This window comes from Rhinolophus sinicus, chromosome 16, assembly GCF_057876585.1.
Source record: "Rhinolophus sinicus isolate RSI-liver-muscle chromosome 16, RSI-T2T, whole genome shotgun sequence".
NCBI classification, from domain to species: domain Eukaryota; kingdom Metazoa; phylum Chordata; class Mammalia; order Chiroptera; family Rhinolophidae; genus Rhinolophus; species Rhinolophus sinicus.
In genome coordinates this window covers 3,527,980-3,552,008 of record NC_142516.1, presented here as the reverse complement: position 1 = coordinate 3,552,008, position 24,029 = coordinate 3,527,980, and the positions used below count along the sequence as shown (strand labels likewise).

At 51.5% G+C, this 24,029-nt stretch overlaps 1 protein-coding gene across 5 annotated transcripts in view; it reads right to left on the bottom strand.

Moving 5' to 3' along the window:
* Positions 1–362: 362 nt before the first annotated feature.
* The window catches only part of AK8 (adenylate kinase 8), a 113,356-nt gene continuing 89,689 nt past the window's right edge, over positions 363–24,029 (bottom strand). For 4 of the 5 annotated variants that reach the window (XM_088793597.1, XM_088793596.1, XM_088793595.1 and 1 more), the window contains 2 exons: positions 1,743–1,823; positions 363–710 (listed from right to left, as the gene is read on the bottom strand). In XM_088793597.1, coding sequence (XP_088649723.1) covers positions 386–710; positions 1,743–1,823 — 406 coding nt within the window. In that variant the 3' untranslated portion in view covers positions 363–385. The remainder of the gene's footprint in view (positions 711–1,742; positions 1,824–24,029) is intronic. The other variant, XM_019728912.3, reaches the window with a different exon arrangement.

The following is a 24,029-nucleotide window of genomic DNA, read 5'->3' as shown; positions in this document are numbered from 1 at the left end:
TGCAGAGCGTGCCCTCATTCCAGAGAGTTCTACCTGTGGCACTGCTATAGATGGTGTTTTGTGAAAGCGTTTCTTGAGCACTCATCGTGTGCCCTGCACTGAGCTAAGTGCTTTCTCTGCCTCAGCTCACTGGACCCACAGCAACCCGTGAGGCAGGTACTGTTAGCACCCCACGTCGGCTGTGAGGAAAGAGGCTCCGAGAGCTGTGCCATCCAGTGCCGGGCGCAGCTCATCCCAGGTCTCAGCTCATCCCCCGCCCGACGGTCTCTGCCCTGCTGCCCCCCTGGGCTTCGCCTGTCCTGTGTTCCCAGAGCCCCAAACAAGGCCACCTGCAGCCACCTCACCTACAGGACACACGGCACTGCACCCGGCACTCTTTATTGGCTCAGCTGAGGTTCCAGACGCTGGGGTGGGGGTGGGGAGTAACTATGTCCCCTTCAGGGGACTTTACTGGGCAGGGGATTAATGATCCCACTCTCCAGGTATTCAAAGACCGTGTAGGGGTCCTGGTCCCCGTTGAGCGTGACGGCCTGCTCGTAGAACTGCTCCAGCTCGGCGCACCTCCTGTAGAACTGATCCGTCCGGAGCTTGACTTGTTCTTCCGAATCCTTTGGGTTCTGGAGGAGACGGGCCTGGATCTCCATGGTCGGCGGCGGCTTGTACATGAGGTGGTACCTACAGGAGAAGGGGGAAGCAGGTGGCCCGAGGGCCTGCCCAGGGAGCAGGGGAGAAGAGGGCCCTCTGTCCTACTGTTGACCAGCAGGTCACCACTGCCACCCGGGGGGGAAGGATGCGATAATACTAGGACAGAACAGAATAATATAGGAAGTGCCACATTCCTCTCTTTCTTTCTTCGTCCTTCCAAACAATGTTATTAGGCATCTGCTATAGGCCTGGCATTATATCTGCTATGACGACACAATGGCAAGCCTGCCAGATGTTGACGCGATGTTTATGGAGCTGAGTGAAATGGGGGAAGGGACACTATAAGAACATTGTGAGCGGAGATGACAGTGCCATAGACGGTCACTGCTGGGAGCCCCCAGGGGCAGGGGAAGGCCATTGTGCTTGACACAGGTCCGCAAAAGACTGTCCCCTGGCAGCAAGGGAGAGGGAAGACCTCAGGCCTATAGTTTAGAAAAACCCTGGTATTTCCTTCCTGCCCCTTCTCACTCCACCTGGAGTGGCCTGGTCACCACGAAACGTGGCCTGGGTCCTGGGGGGGATGGAAGCTCCTACCCCTTTGTGATCGCAGGGACTCTGATTGCATTTCGCCATGAACACAGCGAGAGCACTTGGTCAGACTTCAGAATACAGCTCAGGGTGTACTCCCTGTAACTACGGGAAGGCTCAAAGTGCACTGGTCCCCGTGGAGCTGTGCCCAGCCTCGTGGTGAGAGCAAGGCCCCGTCAAATGTACAGGTGACACCTGCCCAGTGCAGCCATCTCACACGCTGGGGTCACAGCTGCTGCCCAGGATAGAGTGGGCGAACATTTCAACAATTGTAGAGCCTCGGACATTCATTTCCTGGTCACTATTCCAGGCAAAGAGGGTTGACAGATGCTGCCCAGAGGCGCTAGTTGGATGAACCCCCTTTTCTAGAATCTTCTGTCAGTAGTCACCAGTGTTGATCCGGGCGCAGTCCTGCGTGGCATAGGTCTGCCAGGCAGAGAGGAGGCTCCCCCGTGGGTCCTGGCCCCAGAAGCTCTCTGATGGCCAACTGCCCGGAGTCACCAACAAACCTTTCTCCGGTGACAGGATCTGTCCTCCTCAGGGTCAGCCTCTCGATGATAGAATCTAACGGCACATTCAGGAAAAACACCCTGCGGGAAAAGAACAAGTACCATAATTAACAGGAGAGAACCCCAGGCTGAGCTAGACTCTTGTCACCTGAGACCAGAGTCACCATCAAGACCTGAAAGCAGCTGGAGCCTCAGAACCATCCATCGGGGGCTCCCAGTACCCAGCGCTCTCAGAGGTCACCTGGGAAGGACGCAGGCAGGGGCTTCCTGCCTCAGAAGCTCTCTGCACCGGATTCAGGACAGCTGCCAGCCCCCATCACTCCTGGGGGTGGGACTTCCGGGGGCACCGTGCAGGTGAGCCGCAGGGGAGCAGATGACCTGTCCCTTGGGGAGGACAGTGTGTCCTGTGGAGTCCACAGACGGGTTAGAATCTCACCTCCACCCTGGACTTGCTGGGTGACCTGGGCCACTAACACAACCTCGCAGACTCCGTTTCCTCACCGTGCAATGGGGCTAACAGTAGCTGACTGGTGTCGAAGGTCTCCCGCGATGAAGTTTGTGCCGAGCGTAGTGGGCTTTGGTCATTCTTGGACTATGATGTCGACTGGGTACCTGCCGCGAGAGTTCAGGTGCCCTGGCTGCCCGAACCCTCCTTGGAGAGGTGGGGTGGGTTGTTCCCAGCTGCCTTTCAGAAAGGAGCCCGGACCCAAGGGACAGGACCTTAAAAGTCACGAGCCCAGCGGAACAGACAGTGCTCACTGTGCCGCGGCTCTCCGAATGGGAATAATCTCCGACACCCTGGTTCAAATGGTTCAATCCCTTCTCTTTGGGCAATGGCACCCTGTCTTTATATAAAACCTGAGGAGAGGTGTTCAGTCGGGTGCGATTTTGCCCCCAGAAGACATTTAGCACAATATGGGGACATTTTTGGTTGTCACAACTGGGGGAGGGGTGCCACTGGCTTCTCTTGGGTACAGGCCAAGAACAGTGCTGAACACCCTACAATGACCAGGACAGCCCCGCCACAAAGAGTTTGCTGGCCCTTGACAGTGACTAATGTTAACAGTGCTGGGTCAGGTGAGTGTGCTGTCGCTCCCTCTGGATGGTGAGCGGGGCGGGGGGGTGGGGAACGAAGGCCCAGGTGTGCATGGCTCCTGCCCACAGACTAACCCAGCATTAAAACATCCTGGCTTGTTTTCACAAATAACTTCTGGAATATTCCATTGCTCACTTACTGCTTACTCATTCATCTTTTATTTAATCCATACGCACATTTACTGAGTGTCCACGCTGTGCCAGGCCAGCGGTAAGCGCCCGTGTTACCAGCCCCTCGTACGGAACTGAGATGTGACACTGAATAGAGCCATCAGCAGTGACATCAGGGTTGGGTGACAGATGTGTGCAACCCACTGGGGATGACATCAGTGACAGCAAACACTCCCTGTGCACCCAAAGCTTTGTTCAGTTCACTTTCAAGGGAGTAAACTCACGCGAGAGGCACATCTAAGTGTAAGAAAAATGTACACGAATGAGATTTCCCACCTCACTCTTAGGGTGGGAGCCTTTTTGGGATGGATATGCTGCCTCCTCCAACTCAGTGAACAAAGAAGCCCCTCACTGTCGTCCCAGGAGTTCACCAGGAGTGTCGAGTGGGCTGCTGAGAGGCCAAGCTTTGGTAGATCCAGTGGGACACTGGTCCCCATGGGTCGTGGACCAGCCTCTGTGGCCCAGGTGCCACCTGCCGGGGCCAGAGCAATGGCTGACCCTCAGCCAGTATCCTGACACCCAGCACCACCTGGGAAAGACTTGTGATAGAACGAGTAAATGAATGTTTGGTTCCGAGGTCTGTTTCAACTCTCTGCCTGCTGCCTGAGTTTTCCACTCCAGCCAAAAACTGAGCTAACTGCTAGAGCTGACAACGCTGCTAAAAGCCCAGGGTGGGAAGGGACCTCACACATGTTCCCTCATTCCCAGGGACCACTGGTATCATAGGCCCCTGCGGAGCCTGTGACTGCGGGATGCCGACTCCCCCGGCCCAGAAATGGTCCTTCTGCAGGTTCTGGAGGGAGTCCAGTATTTCCCCAGGGACTGGACCGGCTGGCATCGGAAAACACCTGGGCCTGCGACTCTGCACCAGCGGCCTCCTGTGACCCTGGAAATTAGACACAGACTGTGGACTACATGTTTCCTGGGGTGGGGATGGGGGTGGGGTCCATGCCTCTCATCAGATTCTCAAAGGGTGCCAGTTCTTACAAGTGCTTATAGCCATTGGTCTGAGTCAAAGCCTCGTGTTCTCCAGAGAGATGAAGGACGCGGCCACGGCAGACCGTGAGCGGGCGGCAGCGCGGGGCTGCCCAGGTACCACACACTGTCCTCACACCTGCTGCTGCCTTCCGCTTACATGTGCCCACGGATTTACAGGCACCCAATGCCCGTCCTCCCTGTGACTCATTTGGAGTTAATTCACCCCAGGGCTATAGGGCTGGGCCTGAGGGAGGCTGGGATGTGGCCAATCTGAGTGCAAGCTCCTCCTGGCCACAGGAATTGGGTCTGGATGCAGGCTGATCCAAGCCAGGCCTGGAGAGCTTGCCCCATGGTTTACCAGTGGGAAAGGGGCATCTGTTTTGCTGGGGCTGCCAAGCTGGTGGTACGGGAGCCTACCTGAGAATGAAACCCATCCGAGAGAGCAGAGAGATGCTGAGAGATACCGGACCCTGGAGCAAGCTATGCCTGAAGCCAACCCACTTGACATGAACACGTAAATCTCTTCCTTCCTTTGCTTACACTGGTTTGAGCTGGGTTTCCTGCAATTGTTACCCAACGGACACCTAATATGTCTAGTTTCTCCAGTACTACTAGTCTTGGAAACTGTGTGAACTTTAAAAGAATGTGAGTCCCTAAGCCACATGCTCTTTTCAAGGCCACTACCTTTCTCCTCTGTCTCTCATTTTGCCCACGCTGTTTGTTGAGGTTCACATCTGCCCAGTCGCCAGGAAGACCCTCACTGGGACCCCCTGGAAGCTGTAGCCGCCCCTCCACAGAGCAGGCACAATAGTTCCCCCAGCAGCCTGGGCGCCGGTAGCCATGAGACCCCAGTACTTCCCCACACGTTCTCAATAATGACTTCCATTCGCAACGTGCTGCAAAGCAACAGCCACGAAATAAAACATGCGGGGTAGGGGAGCGTCAACACCGTGAGCGCAGGTGTTCCAACGAGCTTTTATCCTTTACACTCCGAACATGCTGGGCCCCCCATTGCACCCCCGGAACTTGCAAGGCCCAACAGCGACACCAAAACACGCTGTCACCACGGCTGGCGGCTGACGCTGGCACTGCGGACGCCAGTAGAAAGGGAGTCAGTTTGGGATCCCTGGTAATTGATGCTGCTTCACAAACAAACAAGCCCCAATTGAAAGATTTTTAACCAAGCAGAGCAAGACCACTTGTCGTCATTCAAGCAAATGGCTTGTGAAAGGCGGGCAAGATCAGAAGCCCAAAGACACCAAGTTGGTACTTGAAACACATCGCTGGGAAAAGCCTCGCTGGAGAGGAGCTGTGCGTCCATGCTGGAAGCTTCTGATTAGCTAGGCTCATGGCATCATGGTTCGTGGGAGAGCCGGGGAGCGGGTGAAGTGCAGAACCCACGGAGCTCTGTGGAGACACAGTGCCCCAGGCCCGCCCCTCCCACCCAGGTTTCTCGTTTATGCTCCTCATTTACAATAACACATCCCAGGAAAGGGAGGATGGTGAAAGCAAAGGCTACTGAAAGCCTGGCGTGCTGGGCAGACACCGCCAGTGTGTGAGTCGAGCGGGGGCCTGGACTCACCTGGGGTGGGGGCACAACTCACCTGCCATTGGGACTGCAGGACTTCAGGCTCGTGGCTCCCTCGACTCAAAGCGGGGTATCGGACCAGCAGCACTGCACCGCCTGGGAGCTTAGCTCCACTGCCCACCCGACCCGCTGAACCAGTCTGTGTTTTCAACAAGACCCACAGCGATTTGTACGCATGTGGGGGTGGAGAAGTGCCACGCTGACCCCCCCCCCCCCCAGGTGTGTCTGATATTGAGAATCATCTGGAAGGCGCGTCTAGAATACAGCTTCCCCGGCACCCTTCCCACTCAACCAGCAACCCCAGGGGAGGGGCTGCTAAAACCTGCACTTGTAAACCAAGGTGCACAAGCAGGTGTGGGAAGCATGGCTCATCCTCCAACCATCGGGCGCCCTGCGAATACTGAGGCTGGGGCCCCGCCCTGACAGATGCTGATACAACTGCCCAAGGTGAGGCCTGGGAATGGAGATTCTGAAAAGCTTACCAAGCAGTTTAGTATGTAGCCAAGGTTGAGAGTGCTCTGAACCAATCTGCTGAGGGTACAGGATGGGGAAACTGAGTCCCAGACAGGCCAGGACTCAGCCTCTGTCAGCGGGGGCAGGGCTGTCAGATACCCAGTGACAGCTGGGATCTCTTCACTCACTCTCATCCCGGGGTGCTGTTTGGCAAACAAAGGAAGCCTTCCTCCTCAAAGGCCCTGAAGTTCGCCCTGATCCAGAGCTAAATTCACTGGACATTGAAGGGTGGCATATTTCCTGGACCCATGGATAGATGTGACAGGCTGAGAGAGATGACATACAATAACTGACTAATTATGGCATCCAGTCCAGCCCAGAGGCAGGGGCCGGCCCTTGTTAGCCTCTTGGTCTCAACACTGAGCCTCCACTATGTGCAAAACTCAATACAAAGCACTGTGGTGTCACCACAATGACACTCCACTTCACACCCATTGGGATGGCTATTATCAAAACATCAGCAAATAACAAGCGTTGGCAAGGGTATGGAGAAAGTGAAACCCTTGGGGATATAACTGGTACAACTGCTGTGGAACATGGTGTGGCAGTCCTCCAAAAATTACGCATGCAATTATCACAGGATCCAGCAATTCCACCTTTGGGTATAAACCCAAAAGAACCGAAGGCAGGGACCTGAACAGATATTTACACACCAACATTCATAGGAGCATTATTCACAGTTGCCAAAAGGTGGAAATGACCCAAATGTCCATCGACGGGCAGGCTGAATGAAAAAAAGAAAAAAAAGTGTATATATACAATGAAATGTTATTTAGCCTGAAAAACGGAGCAGTCCTGACACGTACTACAACATGAACGAAACTTGAAGACATTATGTCAAGTGAAATAAGCCAGACACAAAAGGACAAGTATGATTCCACTTACATGAGGTCCCTGGAGGAGACAAATTCATAGAGACAGGCAGGAGAACGGTGGGTGCCAGGGTCTAGGGGAAAGGAGAATGAGGAGCGAGTGTTTAATGGGGACAGAGTTTCCGTTTAGGAAGACGAGAAAGTTCTGGAGATGGTGGTGATGATATCTGCACAGCAACAACTAATGCCATAGAATAGTACAGTTAAAAATGGTTAAAATAGTAAATTTCATGTTATGTGTATTTTACCATAATTTTTTTAAAAAAAGCACTATAGTGTAGTTACTACACATTATGGTGAAGGTTGGGGGGAAAAGGGTGGTTCTCAGGCCTTGAAAAAACTTATAATTTATTAAAATTCAAAATATATACATGTATATAAATAAATAGTTGGAACAACTATGAACTACATGGTGTACTAATAAAATCTATAGTAACTGTAATGTCATTGCCACGTAAACTCTTCCAGAAGAGGAGAGAATAGAACTAATTTTATTAGGCAGTCTTTCCCTGGTACCACAAAACAGACGAAGACTTTACAAGGAAACTATAGACCAGTACCCCATCTGAAATGAATACAGACGCAACAGTACTCAGTAAGATATTAGCAATTTGAATCTAGCAATACATAAAAACAGCACATTACAACTAAATGGGGTTCAGTCTGGGAATGAAAAGCTGGTTCACCACTCAAAAACCAATCAATGTACTTTACCATATCTAAAGAAGAAAACCTATAAAATCATCTCAATAGATGTGGGAAAAGCATTTGACAAAAATCTTACATCGATTCCTGGTAAATAGTCTCAGCAAACTAAAATAGAAAGTAACTTCCTTGATACAATAAAGGGTATTTATCAAAAAACTACAGCTAACATCATATTTAATGGTGAGAGACTGCATGCTTTCCCCCTAAGATCGGAAACAAGGCAAGGACGCCCACTTTCATCTTTCCTATTCAACATCATACCCGAAGTCCTGCGTAGTGCCATACGATAAGGAAATAAAATGCATACAAATTAAAAAGGAAAAAAAATATCTCTGTTTGCAGATAACATGATCATCTAAATAGAAGTCCCAAAGAATCTTCAAAAAAGCTACTAGAATAAGTAAATTTAGTGAATTCACAGGGTACAAAATCAATATACAAAAAAAATAAATTGACTTTGTATATACTAGCAATAAACACCTGGCAATTGAAATTTTTTTTCTAAGTTCAAAATTTCAATTGTTTAACACAACAAAGACTTTTTTTTTAAATAAATTTTTATTGGGGAATATGGGGGAACAGTGTGTTTCTCCAGGGCCCATCAGCTCCAAGTCATTGTCCTTCAATCTAGTTATTGAGGGTGCAGCTCAGCTCCAACTCCAGTCACCGTTTTCAATCTTTAGTTGCTGGGGGCGCAGTCCACCATCCCATGCAGGAATTGAACCAGCAACCTTGCTGTTGAAAGCTTGCGCTCTAACCAACTGAACCATCCGGCTGCCTCTCTGAAAGCTCAGCGGCAGCTCACTGTCTTCAATCTAGTTGTGGAGGGTGCAGCTCACTGGCCCATGTGGGAGTCAAACCGGTAACCCTGCTGTTCAGAGCTCACGCTCTAATCAACTGAGCCATCCGGCTGCCCGGCAATTGAAATTTAAAAGTACCATTTACAACAGTACAAATGTGAAATACTTAGGTGTCAAGCTAACAAAATTTGTGCAAGATCTATATGTTGAAAAACTATAAAACACTGATATAAGAAATCAAAGACTTAAATAAATGGAGAGCTATACCATGTTCATGGACTCAGAGACTCAATATTATTAAAATGTCACTCCTCCTAATAGACCGATAAATTCAATGCAATCCCAACCAAAATTCCGAAAAGGTTTTTTGAAGATTCCACACAAGTTAATTCTAAAATGCTATGGAGGGTGTTTCTGGAAGCGAAGTGGAATTGTGAAAACAATGTTGAAAAAGAAGAACAAGTTGATATCAAGTTTTACTACAGAGCTACAGTAATCAAGACATCGTTTTTAGTGAAAGGACAGACACATAGATTAAAGGAACGAATAGAGTCCAGAAATAGACTCATAGCAATATGGCCATTTACTTTTCAACAAAGGTGCCAATGCAATTCAATGGAGAAAGAATGTGTTTTTTTCACCCAACAGTGAAATAATGCAACTAATGATGATAATGAGAGATGTTATTAATCCTGACCCAGACCTCACACCGTATACAAAATTTAAATCAAAATGGATATAGATGCAAATAAAAAACTTAAAGCTATCGAACTTCTAGAAGAAAATCTGTGTCACCTTGAGTTAAAGTTTTCCTAGCTATGACCTCATAATCATGATCCATGAAAGAACAAATTGACATATTATATTTCATTAAAAGTCAATTAAAAACTTGTTCTTCAAAAGACAGTAAGAAAATGAAAGATGTGCCACAGGCCGGGAGAAAATATTTGCAAAACACATATCTGATACAGGATTTGTATCCAGAATATGTAGAAATGTGAACTGTATGAATGAGAAGCGACATGCACAGGGAAGCATAAATAGATCCCTTACTACCTTAGTACTTCCAAATTTGATATTCAAATTGGGAAGGTCGGATCTAGGAACACAGTTTCCTAAAAAAGGTTCAAACTGCCTCCTGCTTCCCGCTTCAGAGCCTGGAGGGCTGCACTGCACCTGCTGGAAGGCAGTGGTGCACCGGGCTTTACAGAAGACTTGGCCCTGTCACTGGGAGCCCCTTTGGGGGCCGGAACGTACCCTCAGAGCACACTCTTCCAGGCAGGCTTCCGTACACTGCAGGCATTTTCTCTCAAGGGGAAATTGGCAATGACTACCAATGAAGCAAGGAACCAAAGAGCACCAAGAATCACCAAGACAAATGCAAAAGGACGCCATACAGGAACACTTAGAATGTCTGCCCGTGTTTAATGAAAACATGCGCCCACAACACAGCAGAGAGGTGACATGACGTAGCTGTCGGTGGGGCACTCCTACAGCTCAAAGAGAAGCACCCTTCACAGACTTGTCAGGACAAGACCTCTGACGAGTCTGAAGGCAGAGAGCGTGGCCTCTGAGTCTGAGACAACCACGTTTGGGGATGGTGGTGAGGGACGGGCACGCTGTCAGAGGACACTGATCAGAAGGGCAGAAGAAAGGGCACTTTGGAGACACGGGAGAGAAGGTGCAGGCGAATGACACAGACTTTCAAAACTAACGAATGAAAATCAGGTCACCTGCAGAAGGACACACACCTCTGCACACACTAGGGGTGAGCTGTCTGAGGACAGGGAGCCTTGCTTCCTTCGGCTTTCGGGCCGGGCATGTGCTCAGTGCTAAATAAACATGCAGTGAACGGCGGCACGTTGGCACGGAGGAGGCCTAACTCCACCTCCGAGAGAAGCACCCACAAGTCCCCAGGCCTTCTGGCAGGTCCCCAGGCCACAGATGCAGGCTGCAGACTCCCGTGACAGCTGTGGTGAAGACAGCACAGGAGAGCCCGGTGTGGCCGAGTCTGGACGCAAGCCGGCCCTGAGGTGGGGACAAGGCCCTGACCAGAACTTTAAAATCTTTACAATGTATACTTTTTACTCTGACAAGAGTCTAATTTGCAAACTAAAGGCCAAACATCTCAACCTCATTTTAGCAACCCCCCTGCACCGCACCTCCTGCCCGCAAGTAGCAGCTGCCAAGTTCCATCACGTCCCGCCCCCCACTCCACTCCTTAAAAAAAAGGGGGCTCCCACTGGCCAATTGTTTAAAACTGCACATAACTGACAGTGGCAGTCAACCCTGGCTGGGTCTAAAATCTCCTCAGGGGCAAGAACACTCTCTGACTAGCACTAACTGCTAAATTAGCAAGCACTCCCCGCCCATGGCTTAAGGAGAATGACCCAGGAATCAAACTCTTGCATAATCAGTCTTCATTTTAAAGTCATCTTAAAATTTCTGCCTCCTTCACCACCGGGAAGAAAGAGAATAATTCCACTGCACGCAGCCACCCAGACGCTGCCCAGACAATCATGAAACAAAAGGTTGGAAGCCAGAAAGTTCTACAAACTTTTCCCAAAGAGAAGGCAAATGAATTTAAAGCAAAAATGGCAGTAGACAGTAGAAAGCTAGCCGGAGCTACACTACAAGACGGGCCAGTTTGGGCCAAGTCATGGCGTCATCTGTGCCAGTGGCTCTCAGCCCGGAGGTGTGGGGACACAGGGCACTCTTTAAAAACTCTGGCCAGGGTCTTCTCCTGGCTCTAGGAAGGCGCTGTGTCAAACTCTCCCCAAATGTCCTCTCCCCGACATCTCTCGAGCCACGTCACGTACACTCAGCACGTCAGCCATCAGTACCGGCCACTCACCTTGCAGAACCACAATGGCTCTGAGGGGCCCCCACGCACCCGCACTCCCTTGGTTGCCCTTCGCTCCATGTCTGTGTTTGAGGGGCCTGGCTCCCTCCCCAGCTCACAACACAAAGTTCCTGCACATCCTCGGAAGCCCAGTGTCTTTCTGGGCCCTGGCCAGAGGCCACACTACACCTCCCACCTCGTCCTCAGTGTTGTAGCTACAGACACCACCCGCGGACACAGGTGCCCTCTGACTGGGAACACCAATCGACGCGGATCAACAGTAGAGCCGCCTGTGTGGACACCAGTTCAGACCCACGGTCTACAACAGGCCCAGGAGAACACCCGGGCTGGTGAACATTTTGTCACTGTCCCCTGGTGTGGGGACACCGAGAGCCGCCATGGGACCCTCCGTCAAGCCTGTGTGGCTCAGCCGTAAGGAGTGTGGCAGCTGACAGCCTCCAGCACTGAGCATCTTCAGGGGCTTGAACCCTATGTCGTCGACGTTATACTTACTGAGATAGAATTCACCCCTTAAAGGGGAACAGGCAATGGTTTTTAGTGTATTTACAGAGCGGCGCAGCCGTCAACCTGGTCTCGGTTTTCATGACACCCAAAGGAAACCCTGCCCCCACGAGCAGCCCCTCCCACCCCCTCCCACCAGCCCACGGCAACCACCACGCTACTTCCTGTTTGCATTGGTTCTTCCTATTCTGGACATTTCATAGAAATGGAATCATACACTATGTGGCCCCCCAAGTCTCCATTTAGGAGGAGAAAGGGGAGAAAAGCAGTGCCTTACAAGCGTATCTTAAGAATTAAACATGCTAATCCCTATAAAGCACTTAATGCCTAATAACACGGACAATCGCGTGGGCCTCCGTCCGGGCATCACTCAGCCTGACGTGTTCAAGGCTCATCCGCATTGTCACGCGGGTCACAGCTTCACTCCCTCTATGGCCAAACGGGGCTCCATTGTGTGGATAAACCGCATGTTATTGATCCATCCACCAGCTGATGGACATTTGACCTTGCTTTGGAGCAAGGTCACAGTCCTCTGGGGAAAGACAGTGCCAGGGCCTGGAATTCCTGCCCAGCGCAGCCCTGCCAGGGGTTTGCTTCAACATTACTCTGGGTGTGTCTGTGAGAGTTTTGGGATGGGATGAGATGACATTTAAATCGGGCGCCTGAAAGAAGCCGTCGCTCCCCCGAGTGTGGGTGGGCCTCAGGCAATCAGTCGAAGGCCCGAATAGAACAACAAGACTGCGGGAGATGGCCTCCTGGCTGCTTTGAACTGGGACGCTGGCTTTGTCCTGCCTTCAGACTTGAAGGTCTTCTGGCTCTTCCTGGCCTCCAGCCTGTCAGCCTTTGGACGAAAACCACACCACACCATCCGCTCTCCTGGATCTCCAGCTTGCCAAGTCACCCTGCAGGTTTGGGGACTTGTCGGTCGCCACAATCACATGAGCCGATTCCTTGTCTATTTCTGTATATACAGCGTACATCCTACTGGTCGTGTTTCTCTGGAGAACCCTGCCGCATACAGTGGCAGAGCTGGGATTCGAACCCAGGCAGCTGGCGCCAGTGTCTGCGCAGTGAGCCGCAGCGCTGCACTGTGAATCGGGTAGAAGGCAGGACAGCGGCCTTGGCGGCCCCATGCTGAGCACACACCACAAGCCCCAGACATGTGGTCCAGCTGTAGCTCTCTGGGCCTGTGCTGCTCGGCGTCCCGGGTTCAGAGCCAGCAGGAGTCAACGTCATCTTTCTCCACTTGAGACGCATCAGCAGAAAGGGATCCAAGGCAGGAAATGGGGCAGATGCCAAGGAGGTGACACACGAGCGGCTGCTCCCAGCCCCGCCTGCCCCTCAGTACTGCTCGAGAGGCAGGCATTTCCTTCAAGGACCAGAGAGGAGGGTGTGCAAGGTCTGGACCCTCGGGCCACCTAGGACACAGGTGCATCTCCTTGTCACCAGTCCCCGAAGTGGGGAGCAGAGGGCGGGGTAGGTGAATTCCTTGCAAGGTTTCCTTTCTCAGAGGCAGTCTCCATCAGGGACAAAAGTCTGGCCCTGGCGAGGAGTTATGTAGGATGTCCCAGTGTCCTCAGCCATGCACCTTCTCTCCCCACTGTCAGAATCAACACTCGGAAACTATTTCTTTAAGCTGCTGCGGAGCAACTTCTGTTTAACCCTTTCCACAGCCGGAATTTTCCTCCATGACTCTCTAAAAGTGTTTTACTTCTTGGCTTCAATTTTAATTCTTTGCCTCTCATTAACCACCACCACCACCTTCATCACCACCACTGCAAACCTTTACATACTACACGCCAGGCACTTGTTCTAAGCATATTACATACGGGTGTTGTCCCATTTAACCCTTGCCAGAAGCACACAACCCAGGTCGTGTGGTCATGCCCATTTCAAGGATGGAAACACTCAGGCCCCCATGAGGTTTAGTGACACCTCCAGGCTGGGCGCCAGGTCCGCCTGACTCTAGGACGCTCTCTGGCTGCCCTGCTACCTTCCTGTACGAAAAGTAATTTTACTCCATTCCCTGCAGTTGTCAGAGCATTCCTGAAGCCTCTGGTGAGAATCAGGGAATGGAAAGTGAACCCTGAAGCGATTTAGGAGAACAAGTGCGGAGGGTGGGTAACACCACGAGGCACCGCGGTCCTCAGGGCTCGCTGGACCCCACCTCAGGCCCCTTCAGGCCAAAGCCACCACCTCATCTGTGTCCTCTGTCACCTAAGGGACACCTGGCTTTCCCCCCATTGGGACCCCTCCTCAGTTTGTCTCCCCAGGGACGCCGCGCAAGCTGCCCCTCAGGGTTAAAGATAAATAAGCTGGATTCCAAAAGAGCCTTCATCCCCAACGGCGGCGGCCTTGCCTACGGAATCTGCCACCATGTTTGTTAAACCCACACTTTAATTATGCCCAAATTACGTCAAATCCTTGCATAAACATTGCAGTGGCCTCTTGCAAAGAATTTCATTACTCGAAGTTGGGCTGCTGCCAGACTCCCGGTTAAAAAGGAAGAGGAGAACAGACACATGCAAAAAGGATAGATATTGTTTTCAAAATAAAAAGGCAAGGTTATCCTTTGTCAGATCACCCAGGTGTCAAAGACAAACAGTCCCTCCCATTCTACAGACTGAAGGGGAAAAAATGCCCTTCAGCTCTCCAATCTAATAGGTTTTACTTCTCGAAAAGCCTAAATCTGTTTAAATATTAATAACCAGGGGTATTAATTAAGGGGGAAAAGTCCATCAAGAGAACCCCAATATGTTTACAGTGTCCCCGGGAAACTGGGAAAATTCACAATCAAGTGTGTAAATGTTCTAAAAAAGGGTCCTGAATATTTTATGAATATTTGTCATAAAACAGAAATAATAACCACTGTGCAGAGCTATTAGAATTAATATTTATGCTGCCCGCCATGAAATATTCATGGGGACAGAGAAAGGGGGGCCCCGTAAGACAAGAATTAATTTACATTGGGCTCGGTTTACCCGCTGGCTTGATGTTTAAAGACGGTTGACAAGCCTCCGTATGCATCCGCCAGTCACTTCCCCCGCAGTCGGTGGAGCAGAGGGGGTGCGGATGGGTCCGGGCTGCTGACAGCTCACAGATTGAGTTTCTGACAGCCCTTAAAAAACCTAAACGGCCCCCCACCTTTTTTTCCTTCTTCCATTGCCCAAGGCGCTCTGTTCTGCCACCGTTCACCCGATCTCCCCTTCCATCTGCTGAAATTAACGAATTAATGAGCGCGATACACTTTACAGTGGGGCCCTATGAATGTTTACAGGCGATTAAATTATAATGCGGGGTGGCTGTATAATTCATGAACCAATTAAAGGAAGTGTTAGTTGATTTGATGGGATGAGGACGTACAAAATGCATTTAACTAATGGGGAGCCAGGGCTGCGAGGGCCGGCGCCCTCTCTCGGATTACCGCGGCTAATTGCTGCACTTTATGGGGCTGTCACTGATAGCCATGCATATTTCATTGTTCTCAAATACTTCAATTGTGTGCGTCCGTGTTGAGGCTGTAATACGGAGAAGCCGGGCCAAACTTGGCTGTAGTTACAGCGGCCCGGCCACGGCCGGCCGGCTTGGAAACCCGAGCTGGGGCGTCGGGTGTCCCCTGCCATTAGGTGATTAAAAGGGCTCAGCATGTGATCGGCTTTTGTTTTACCAACAATTCTGGATGCTGGCTACATGACAGTGTCCACACCGGGGACCTGACCCCCTTTCGTGTGGGGGAGGTGGGAGAGAAACTCTGAAGCCTCCGGTATTGCCTACCGTGCCGCGTCCAAGGTGCAGGGGTCCCTCGGGTCACCCAGAAGGCCCAGGTTCCCCCAAGGGCAGTTTACCTGGGATGCTTCTCCAGCTAAGGGTTTCCTCCAGGCCTGACTTTGTCCGGCAGCACAATGCGGCCACTGGGGGCTTCATTAAACGTGGTTAGTGGCAAACTTGGACCCAAACTGGAAGCTCTGTCATCAGCACGTTGGCGCGTGCTTGGAAGCAAATCGCAGAGAAGAGCAAACTAACCCACCCCAAGAAGGAGTAAGATCGGCCGGGAGCTGGGAAACAGAGCGTGCATCCGCGATGCTGTGTGCAGGACACAGGCAGCAGATGCGGCCCAGTCCCAGCTGGAGGACAGGGGTGGTTGGTTCAGAGATGCCACCTTCATACCAACAGCCCCACTTCACACTGCAAGGAGGCGGCCGAGTGTCCCCCAGCTCATCCCAGATCATCTGAGCCCTGCGTCAATGAGCTGCCGACCTCAAACTTGCTCCTCTGTCTTCTAAATCTGGATTCCATACCAGCTAAACACACACACTCTGTTACACACACACACACACACACACACACACACACTCACACACTCAGTAACTATAATTAAAGCCCTGTGGCTAACACTTTCAATCTCCCAGTGGACCCCCAAGAAAATCTTTTGCTCTCACATTTGCACCCAGAGCTGTGACCCTGAGCAGAAGCCACAGGTTCTCCATCTCTAAGATGAGGATGGCCGTAGGTGGTGAAGATTAAAAGAGCTAATCCATGTGCCTAGTACTTGGTCTGGCATGTAATGACTGCCCAAATTATTTCAGCTAACACCATTACCATGTGATACTAGCGATTTCAACTTGTGCCATTAAGGAGGCTAAAGTCACCACTTATCTACTCCACAAATGCACACGAGGTCAAGGTCGGCTTTCCGCCGCCAACTGCACATTGGATGTCAAGTGAAGCCACTAGTGAAATCTACAAGAAGGCCACGGAGTCAGCAGAGCCTCTTGTGACAAGTACAGGGCGTCTCTGACTAGATTCAGGAGGAAAAGGTTGTAAGAGTCCAAGAACCTCAGGTGAGAAGGACACCCAAATGGTCATCGCTTCAAGGATGGGAGAAGGGCCAATTGCAGATGCACAGAAAGAGGGTCGATTCAGCCTAAAATAGCTCCACAGGACCGGAGCTGAAATGCTGACGAGCAATGGGTAGTCCGGCTGGATTTAATGCACCCTGGTTTAAAATGAAACTAAAGTATCATTTATCAAGTGCTTACTGTGTGAGACCGACTGTTCTAAATATTTTACAAACGTGACTTTATATCATCTTGTGAGGTAAACTTCAGTATTTTCAGTGCCCAAATGGGGAAACTGAGACCTAGAGGAGTGAGCACCTTGGTTCAGGAATTTCCTGAGCAGACACCTGTCCACGTGCAAAGACACATGGGGAAGTTTCCCACGGTTGAGTGACTTACTGTAGCAAAAATCTAGACACAACATAAATGTCCACAAACAGAGGAAGGCTTACCAAATTGTGGCATTTTCTGCAGCTTTTAAAAGAAATCAGGCAGCTCTAGGGTGCTGACAATGGACAGGCATCTAAGATACAAGCTTGAGCTTAAAAAAGAAGTTACCTAACAACATGTATCACAGCAGCCTGTTCATGTTTAACACGAGAAATAAAGCTGTAAAGATGCTCACCAAACTGGCCGTAACGACTATATGGGGGCAGGGATCAGGGGAAATAAAAGGCCTTTTTAATTTATACATGTCTGCTTATTTTTGTTACAATGAGAATGTATTATTTCTATAATTAAGAAAAACACTAATGATAAAATCACAAGAAAAAGATTATTTTCAAAAAGGAAAATTGTGGATTTTAAGCTAAAGGACAGGATAGCGGTGATAACACACGACTGGACCAGTTTCTCATGCAGCTCACACAATGTGCAGAAGTTTAATTGTAATGAGCCTGACCCCGACAGCATCGTGGAGTCAGCACTTCATTTCACAAGAGAGGGCAGACCAGAGACAAGGACACAACAGTGGCCACCGAGAAGGGCAAAGGACAAGTTCCTGTGTGTAGACAGCACCTCTCACCAGGCCTGCCGCCTCCCAGGTGCCCAGGTTCAAGAAGGGTCAGGTGGGAATGTGGGACTAGCTCAGTGCAAACCAACGCCTCTGAGTTAGGATATCAGCTTATGTTTGTTCATTCATTTATTCCACAGATGTTTACGCAGTGCCTCCTAGGTCCTGGTTACCAACTGTCCCAGGTACCATGGATCTAGTGGTGAATGGGCGGACACATTCCTGCCCTCACTTAGCGAACTACGCAGGCTTAGACACATACGGCTAAGGACTACCTGTCCTTGGTCCCTCGGGTTCATCCCGCCATTAAGAGATTCAACATCGTATGGAAAGACCAGCTTGCGACCAGCAAAGAGATGAGATACATGCCTTATGTGGTAAGTGTGACTGGGCAAGGCAGATGAGACGCACCCTACCACTTTGGGTGAATCATTTTCTGACGAATGGCTGTCATCAATCAGCTAATATTTACAGTGTTTGCTGTGGGCTAAGCACGTTACGCAGACAGTGTTATCTCATGGACTCTTCTTTCTGTATGAAGTAGGTACAACTCTTATGCCCCGTTTGATAGGTACAGGAACTGGGGCTCAAAGCAGTTAGTGAAGCCCAAGGTCACATCATCCCTAGTTATAGCAGACTTCGTGAGCTCAGGTTAGTGGGGTACCCCAGCCTGAGCGGTGACCACCGGGCCACACTGCCTCCCGGATGGTCTTGCTTAGAATACCTCGCAAACAACTCTGGCTCTTCAGATACCTCATGCCTCACACGACGCTGAGGACGTGCGGACGCCACTGGACGAGTCTTCACAGCCAGCCCGGGGCAGACGGGTTACCGTCACCCTGCTCTGTTACCAGCCACTGAATGACCCAGATGGATGTGAGACCCACAGCCACCGGACTCCAGCATCCAGGGTGGTAACCAGCAACCTGCTGGGTGTTTACCAAATGCAGGGCTTTTCAGGGCACTCCACCTGTATTGTCATACTTACTCTTCTTCTTGAGGCAGGTATGTCTGGCGTTTAGTTTTTCCATTGAGGAGAAATTCACAAACATAAAATTAGCCATTTGAATAAACACAGTGCGGTGACAATTTAGCACAGTCACCATGTTATATGACCATCGCCCCTGTCTAGCTGCAGAACATTTTTATCACCCCAGAAGGAGACTGGTATTCACTACCTAGTGACCCCTGAGCCCCTTCTCCCTTAGCCCTGGGCAGCCCGTAGTCTGCTCTCTGCATCTGTGGATATTATACAACCCTGACGTTGTGTGACTACCGTCTCTCACTTAGTGTAATGTGTTTGAGGTCATACTTACTCCTCATGAGCAAACTTCTGAAGCAGTTCCATAACCAGCCCCCTTTTACAGATGAGAAAATGGAGCATCAGCGGGAGGAAGGGACTTGCCCAAGGTCACGAGGAAGTCAAGGGCAGAACCAGATTCCAGCCAGGCCCGTCTGATTCAAGAGCCCATCATTCCACCGGCATCATGTCTGACACTTTCAGTTTTCCTAAGATGATTTTTTTTTAGACTAGAATGAGAGACACTGGCTCAGGTCCCGGCATCAGCAGCACTCAGACCGCAAACCACTTCCCTTCACTGCTTCCGGCTCCTGCGTCCTTAAGCCACACCCTCTGCACAGCGGGCCCCTTGGCCTCAAATGTTCATCTCTGGGTGGCCACTTGGTTCAGGAGGCTGCTGAGATGTCAGCCCCCTGTCCTCCCCCACTGTTGCTTTGTCCCTCCTCCCTGGGAGTCGATTACAATGAATTTTTTTTTTTTTTTTTGGTGGGGAAGGGGAACAGGACTTTATTGGGGAACAGTGTGTACTTCCAGGACTTTTTTTCCAAGTCAAGTGTCTTTTCAATCTTAGTTGTGGAGGGCGCAGCTCAGCTCCAGGTCCAGTTGCCGTTGCTAGTTGCAGGGGGCACAGCCCACCATCCCATGCGGGAGTCGAAGAATTGAACTGGCAACCTTGTGGTTGAGAGGACACGCTCCAACCAACTGAGCCATCCACGAGCTCAGCGGCAGCTCAGCTCAAGGTGCCATGTTCAATCTTAGTTGCAGGGGGTGCTGCCCACCATCCCTTGCGGGAGTTGAGGAATTGAACTGGCAACCTTGTGGTTGAGAGCCCACTGGCCCATGTGGGAATCGAACCAGCAGCCTTCGGAGTTAGGAGCATGGAGCTCCAACCGCCTGAGCCACCGGGCCAGCCTGATCACAATCAATTTTTGTTGTTGTTGTTGACTGTCTGTCTCTGAGGGCACATGATATGTCTGTACTGCTCTCTGCCCTGTTGTCAGCTCCTAGAATGGTGCCCGGCACACAGTAGGTGCTCAATAAATGTTTGTTGACTGAATGATGTTGTTCTCAAGAACCTGTCCTCAGAATGGAGGGAGAATTTTGAAGGGTTGGCTGGAGCTGAGGGCAGTAGGAGGGTGAGTGGGGATGACCGCAGCCACAAGCCACACACGAATTGTCGTAAAGGACATGCGCTTGGTGTAGAAGGTGGTCACACAGGGTGGGCCAGCGTCGGCCCACGCATTTGCCATCTTTTTATTTCCTCCACGACCTACTTCCTCCACTTCCTTTGCTTGCAGTATTGACACTTGGCACATTTTTATTGTTTCTGCCATGTGCAGGCTTCTGGGGTGGCCCAGGCTCTGCCGGGAAGGCCCTTATGGGGCTCCTGGGCCCGTATGTGCCCCCACCCCCAGGCTAGCCTCCCCTCCGCCTCCTCCCACGGCCTTGTCAGGCCGCCACTGTCTTCATTCCCTTCATGCGTCTTTATCTCCAGCATGGAGGCTATAGAGGCCGGATGGGAGACACCTCTGTGGGCTTCCCAGTGCAATTCAAATGACTTTCCAGAACATTCCAGCTAAGGGAAATCCCCTCTGAGCTCCACTCCAGGAAGGCCACTCTCAAATTTCCTCCCACATTTCTAAATATGAGAAGACGCTCTTACTTGTGGACTAGCAGAGACATAATTTCGGATTCTGCCACGTCAAATAGTCTGCCCCTGGTAGATGCCGTCATGACACAGCCCTACCCCACGCGAGCTGTCTCCAAGAGGCTCCCTGAGACCCGGCCCCTCCTGACCCTGCACCTAACTTCACAATGCATTCAGAGACACGTTGCTAATGGAAGTTAGGTACAAACTGCACCCTGGACTCGGCTGCAACTGGAGGAAACTTCGATTGGGAGCGATAAAGGACAACTGCCCAAAGCCCAGTGCGGTGGCCTGGTGGTGCCAAGAGAAGACTCCCCTAATTGCCCACTGCAAAGAAACCCAGGGTTAAACTGTTTATCTGGTGCTGCTCCCGGGTTAAACTTCGGAAGTGGACCTACCCAGGAGTGAAACCTGAGCTTCTAGATAAAGCTTTTCCACATCCTTGGCTGGGGGCACAGGGCTGCAATTTAAAACTTCTGGGTTTCAATCATTGTCTATGAGTTAAATCTATTATTCGAAGCCAAAAGCCTACCAGTTCTGCTGGAATCTACCCCAGGGCCCCTCCCCGATGTCCCTGTGCCTGTGTGCGGGGCTGGCAGCACACCTGCTCCCAGCGCGCTGTGCAGTCACCCCACGGGGCCGGGGCAGTGTCTGCAAACATGGACAATGTATGAGGTGGACGGTGCGTGTAGTTAAGACCACCTTTTTGTAGAGTATCTCCAAGCAGTGTCAGCACACGTATATCAAAATGTTGACATGGGCTATCTCTGAATACCAGAAATATACACTTAGCTACATTTTCTAACTTTTCGACAATAAGTGGATGCCCTGTGTAAGGAAATGTTTGAAAGCTACATGGACAAAAACCCCACCCCTACCCCCGGCTCTCTGACCAGCTCCTCCGGGGCCTTCCCACGGCCTAGCCCTGGGGTATGACGGGGCTGGGTGGGTCGGGCCTGGCTCTTCAGTCTCATCCTGAGCCCATAGTACCTCCCCACTGCCCCTCCGCCCACCACCCCTGCTCTCCAGACCAGCTGCTTTGGGTCAGGCCCGGCTTCCTCCCGCCCCAAGTCCAGAGGGTTCCTCACCTCCTCTTCCCACGCCTGCCCCCTTCCTTTCATTCATGTCTCAGCTTAAACGACCCCTCCTCCTCCTCCGGAGCCTTCCCCAGCCATTGGACCTGCCCACACGCCCTGACATCCCCCACGGAGCACGTGATCTTCGTGCGTGTTTCTCCTTTGCTCGCTTGGTTACTGTCTGTCTCCTCCGTGGGACTCTTCTGTTCCCTGCTGTAACCCCAGGATCTGGGACAGTGCCTGGCAAAGGGCAGCCCGCCACAGATACTTGTGGGATGAACAATCCACGCATGAGGCCTGCCCCCATTACTAGACATAGCCGCTGCCCAGCTGGGCTCCGGGCTGAGCACTGCACATCCGGGAGTCTCATGGCGTCCCCATGAGGAGGGAGCGGCATTATTCTTTGCAGCTTCTAGTGATGAGGAGTCTGACGTTCAGTCACCTGCCAGTCACCTCCCAGTGAGTGTTCAGTCCCGCTGGTCGTGGGCCCTCTTCGTCCTGCCTTCCATTGCCGAGATGTCCACCGGTGGGTGAGCCTGGCCCTGCAGGCCTGGGGCTTGGCAGGCAGCAGGCACTGGCCCTCTGCCTGACCCCAATGGAAGGGCCCCAGAATTTCTACCTAGAAGGGCTTGGGGCAGTGGCCTGGTTAGACGTGCTCATGGACTTGTTCACAGAGTCCCACATTTTGCTTAGTTGGGGGGTTGGGGCTCGTGGAGGGGAGAGGCTGAAGCCATCCTGGACCCCACCCAGGCATGGACATCCTTGGTAGGGAAGGGCCCCCGGGCATGGGCTCCCACTGGTGGCTCTGGGACTAGCCAGTTTCCATGCTGGAGGACCGGCGGTCATCCTCCCTTACGGGGCCCTGGATGGTGTGGCCTCCCTGCCTGCTGAGGTGGAAAGCGCACCTTCGCTGTGGTGGGACCCACCTCCCCGCCCCCCCTTTACTCTCAGTGCTCATTCCTGCAGCCTCCCAGAGTGGCTCTAAGGTGCCAGTAAGGACAGTAGGCAGCATACACAGAAGTCCTCTTTGTCAGCTCTGAGTCAAGTACTATTATCAGCTGCATTTTATGGTGCAGAAAAGGGGCCAGGAAGTGAAATAACTGGCCTCTGTTCACGCGGCTCACAAGGAGCGGCCAGGTCAGGTCCCAGACCTTACGCCACCTTTTCTAAAGGCCCCACTGCAGGCCAACTCAGTTCAGGGCGCTCTGAGAATACATTCTGCTCAGCACTAATTCTGGGAAGGAAGAAGCAAGCATACTGACGCCCACCCGGAATCCCTGCAGCAACCGCAGATGGGGGAGCGCGACAGCGGGAAATGGAAAACGCCATGCAGATGACGTCTTTTTGGTGTTTCTGAAGTACCTGAGCCACAGCAGGCACAATGACGTGTTTCGGTCCAGGACAGAAATGGCTACTTGCATCTTAGCACAGGACTGCAGGCACAAATGGGGACCGGTGATGGAGCAAAGTCCGCGTACTGCAGTGCAAGCCCAACGTGACACAGGGGCCTTTGAGACGAGACAGCTTGTTACATTTTCCCTGACTCACCAATGATTCTGGATGAAGTTTTCCTAGATCGGGAGCCATGCAAATGAGGAAACAGCATCTAGCCCCCACGCTCACCTGATTGGATGCCCACTGACCAGAAGCCCCGCCCCCTTTCATGTCCTGTTTCCATCACCAAAGGTCAAACTTTCAATCACCGCTCGTTACTGCTGCCGCTGGGTCCTCGGCTGGCTCGCTCCTGTGGCTGCTCCACAATGGACACGTTCACAAAATGCAGCATTTCCTCCTCTCCCTTCCCCCAGCCATGCTTGTCTCACGTAACAGTCCAACATTTTCCAACTTGATTCCGTTTTTCTCCAACTACTTAAAGAAAAAGGCCTTACGGCCAAAACATTCCCGCTGGCCTGATTAGCCGTGCGTTGCTGATATTTTTATCAGCATCTTCCCTTCTTCCAGCTGACAGGAGCGAGCACTCGCTGCCGTAGATGTTTGGATTACAACTTGGTTATCTAAAATATTTAACAGGTTTTCATATTTTCCACGTGTCAGGGAACTGGGGCGCCACGGCCTCCTTGGCACCGCGGTCCTTATCTCTTCCAGGGTATCTTCCCGTGGTCACGTGCCCTGCCCATACCCCAAGAACTAGGAGAGACAGCTGTCGGTCAGCAGCCTCCAGCCCCTCTGAAAGGCAGACCTCCAAGGGGAGGGGACCATGGAGGGCAGGACCGTGGCTCACTCATCTGGGCATATCCAGAGCCTGTACTGTGTGCAAATAACACTCACCACAGGCTCAACCAGAGTTTGCTGAATGGATGAAT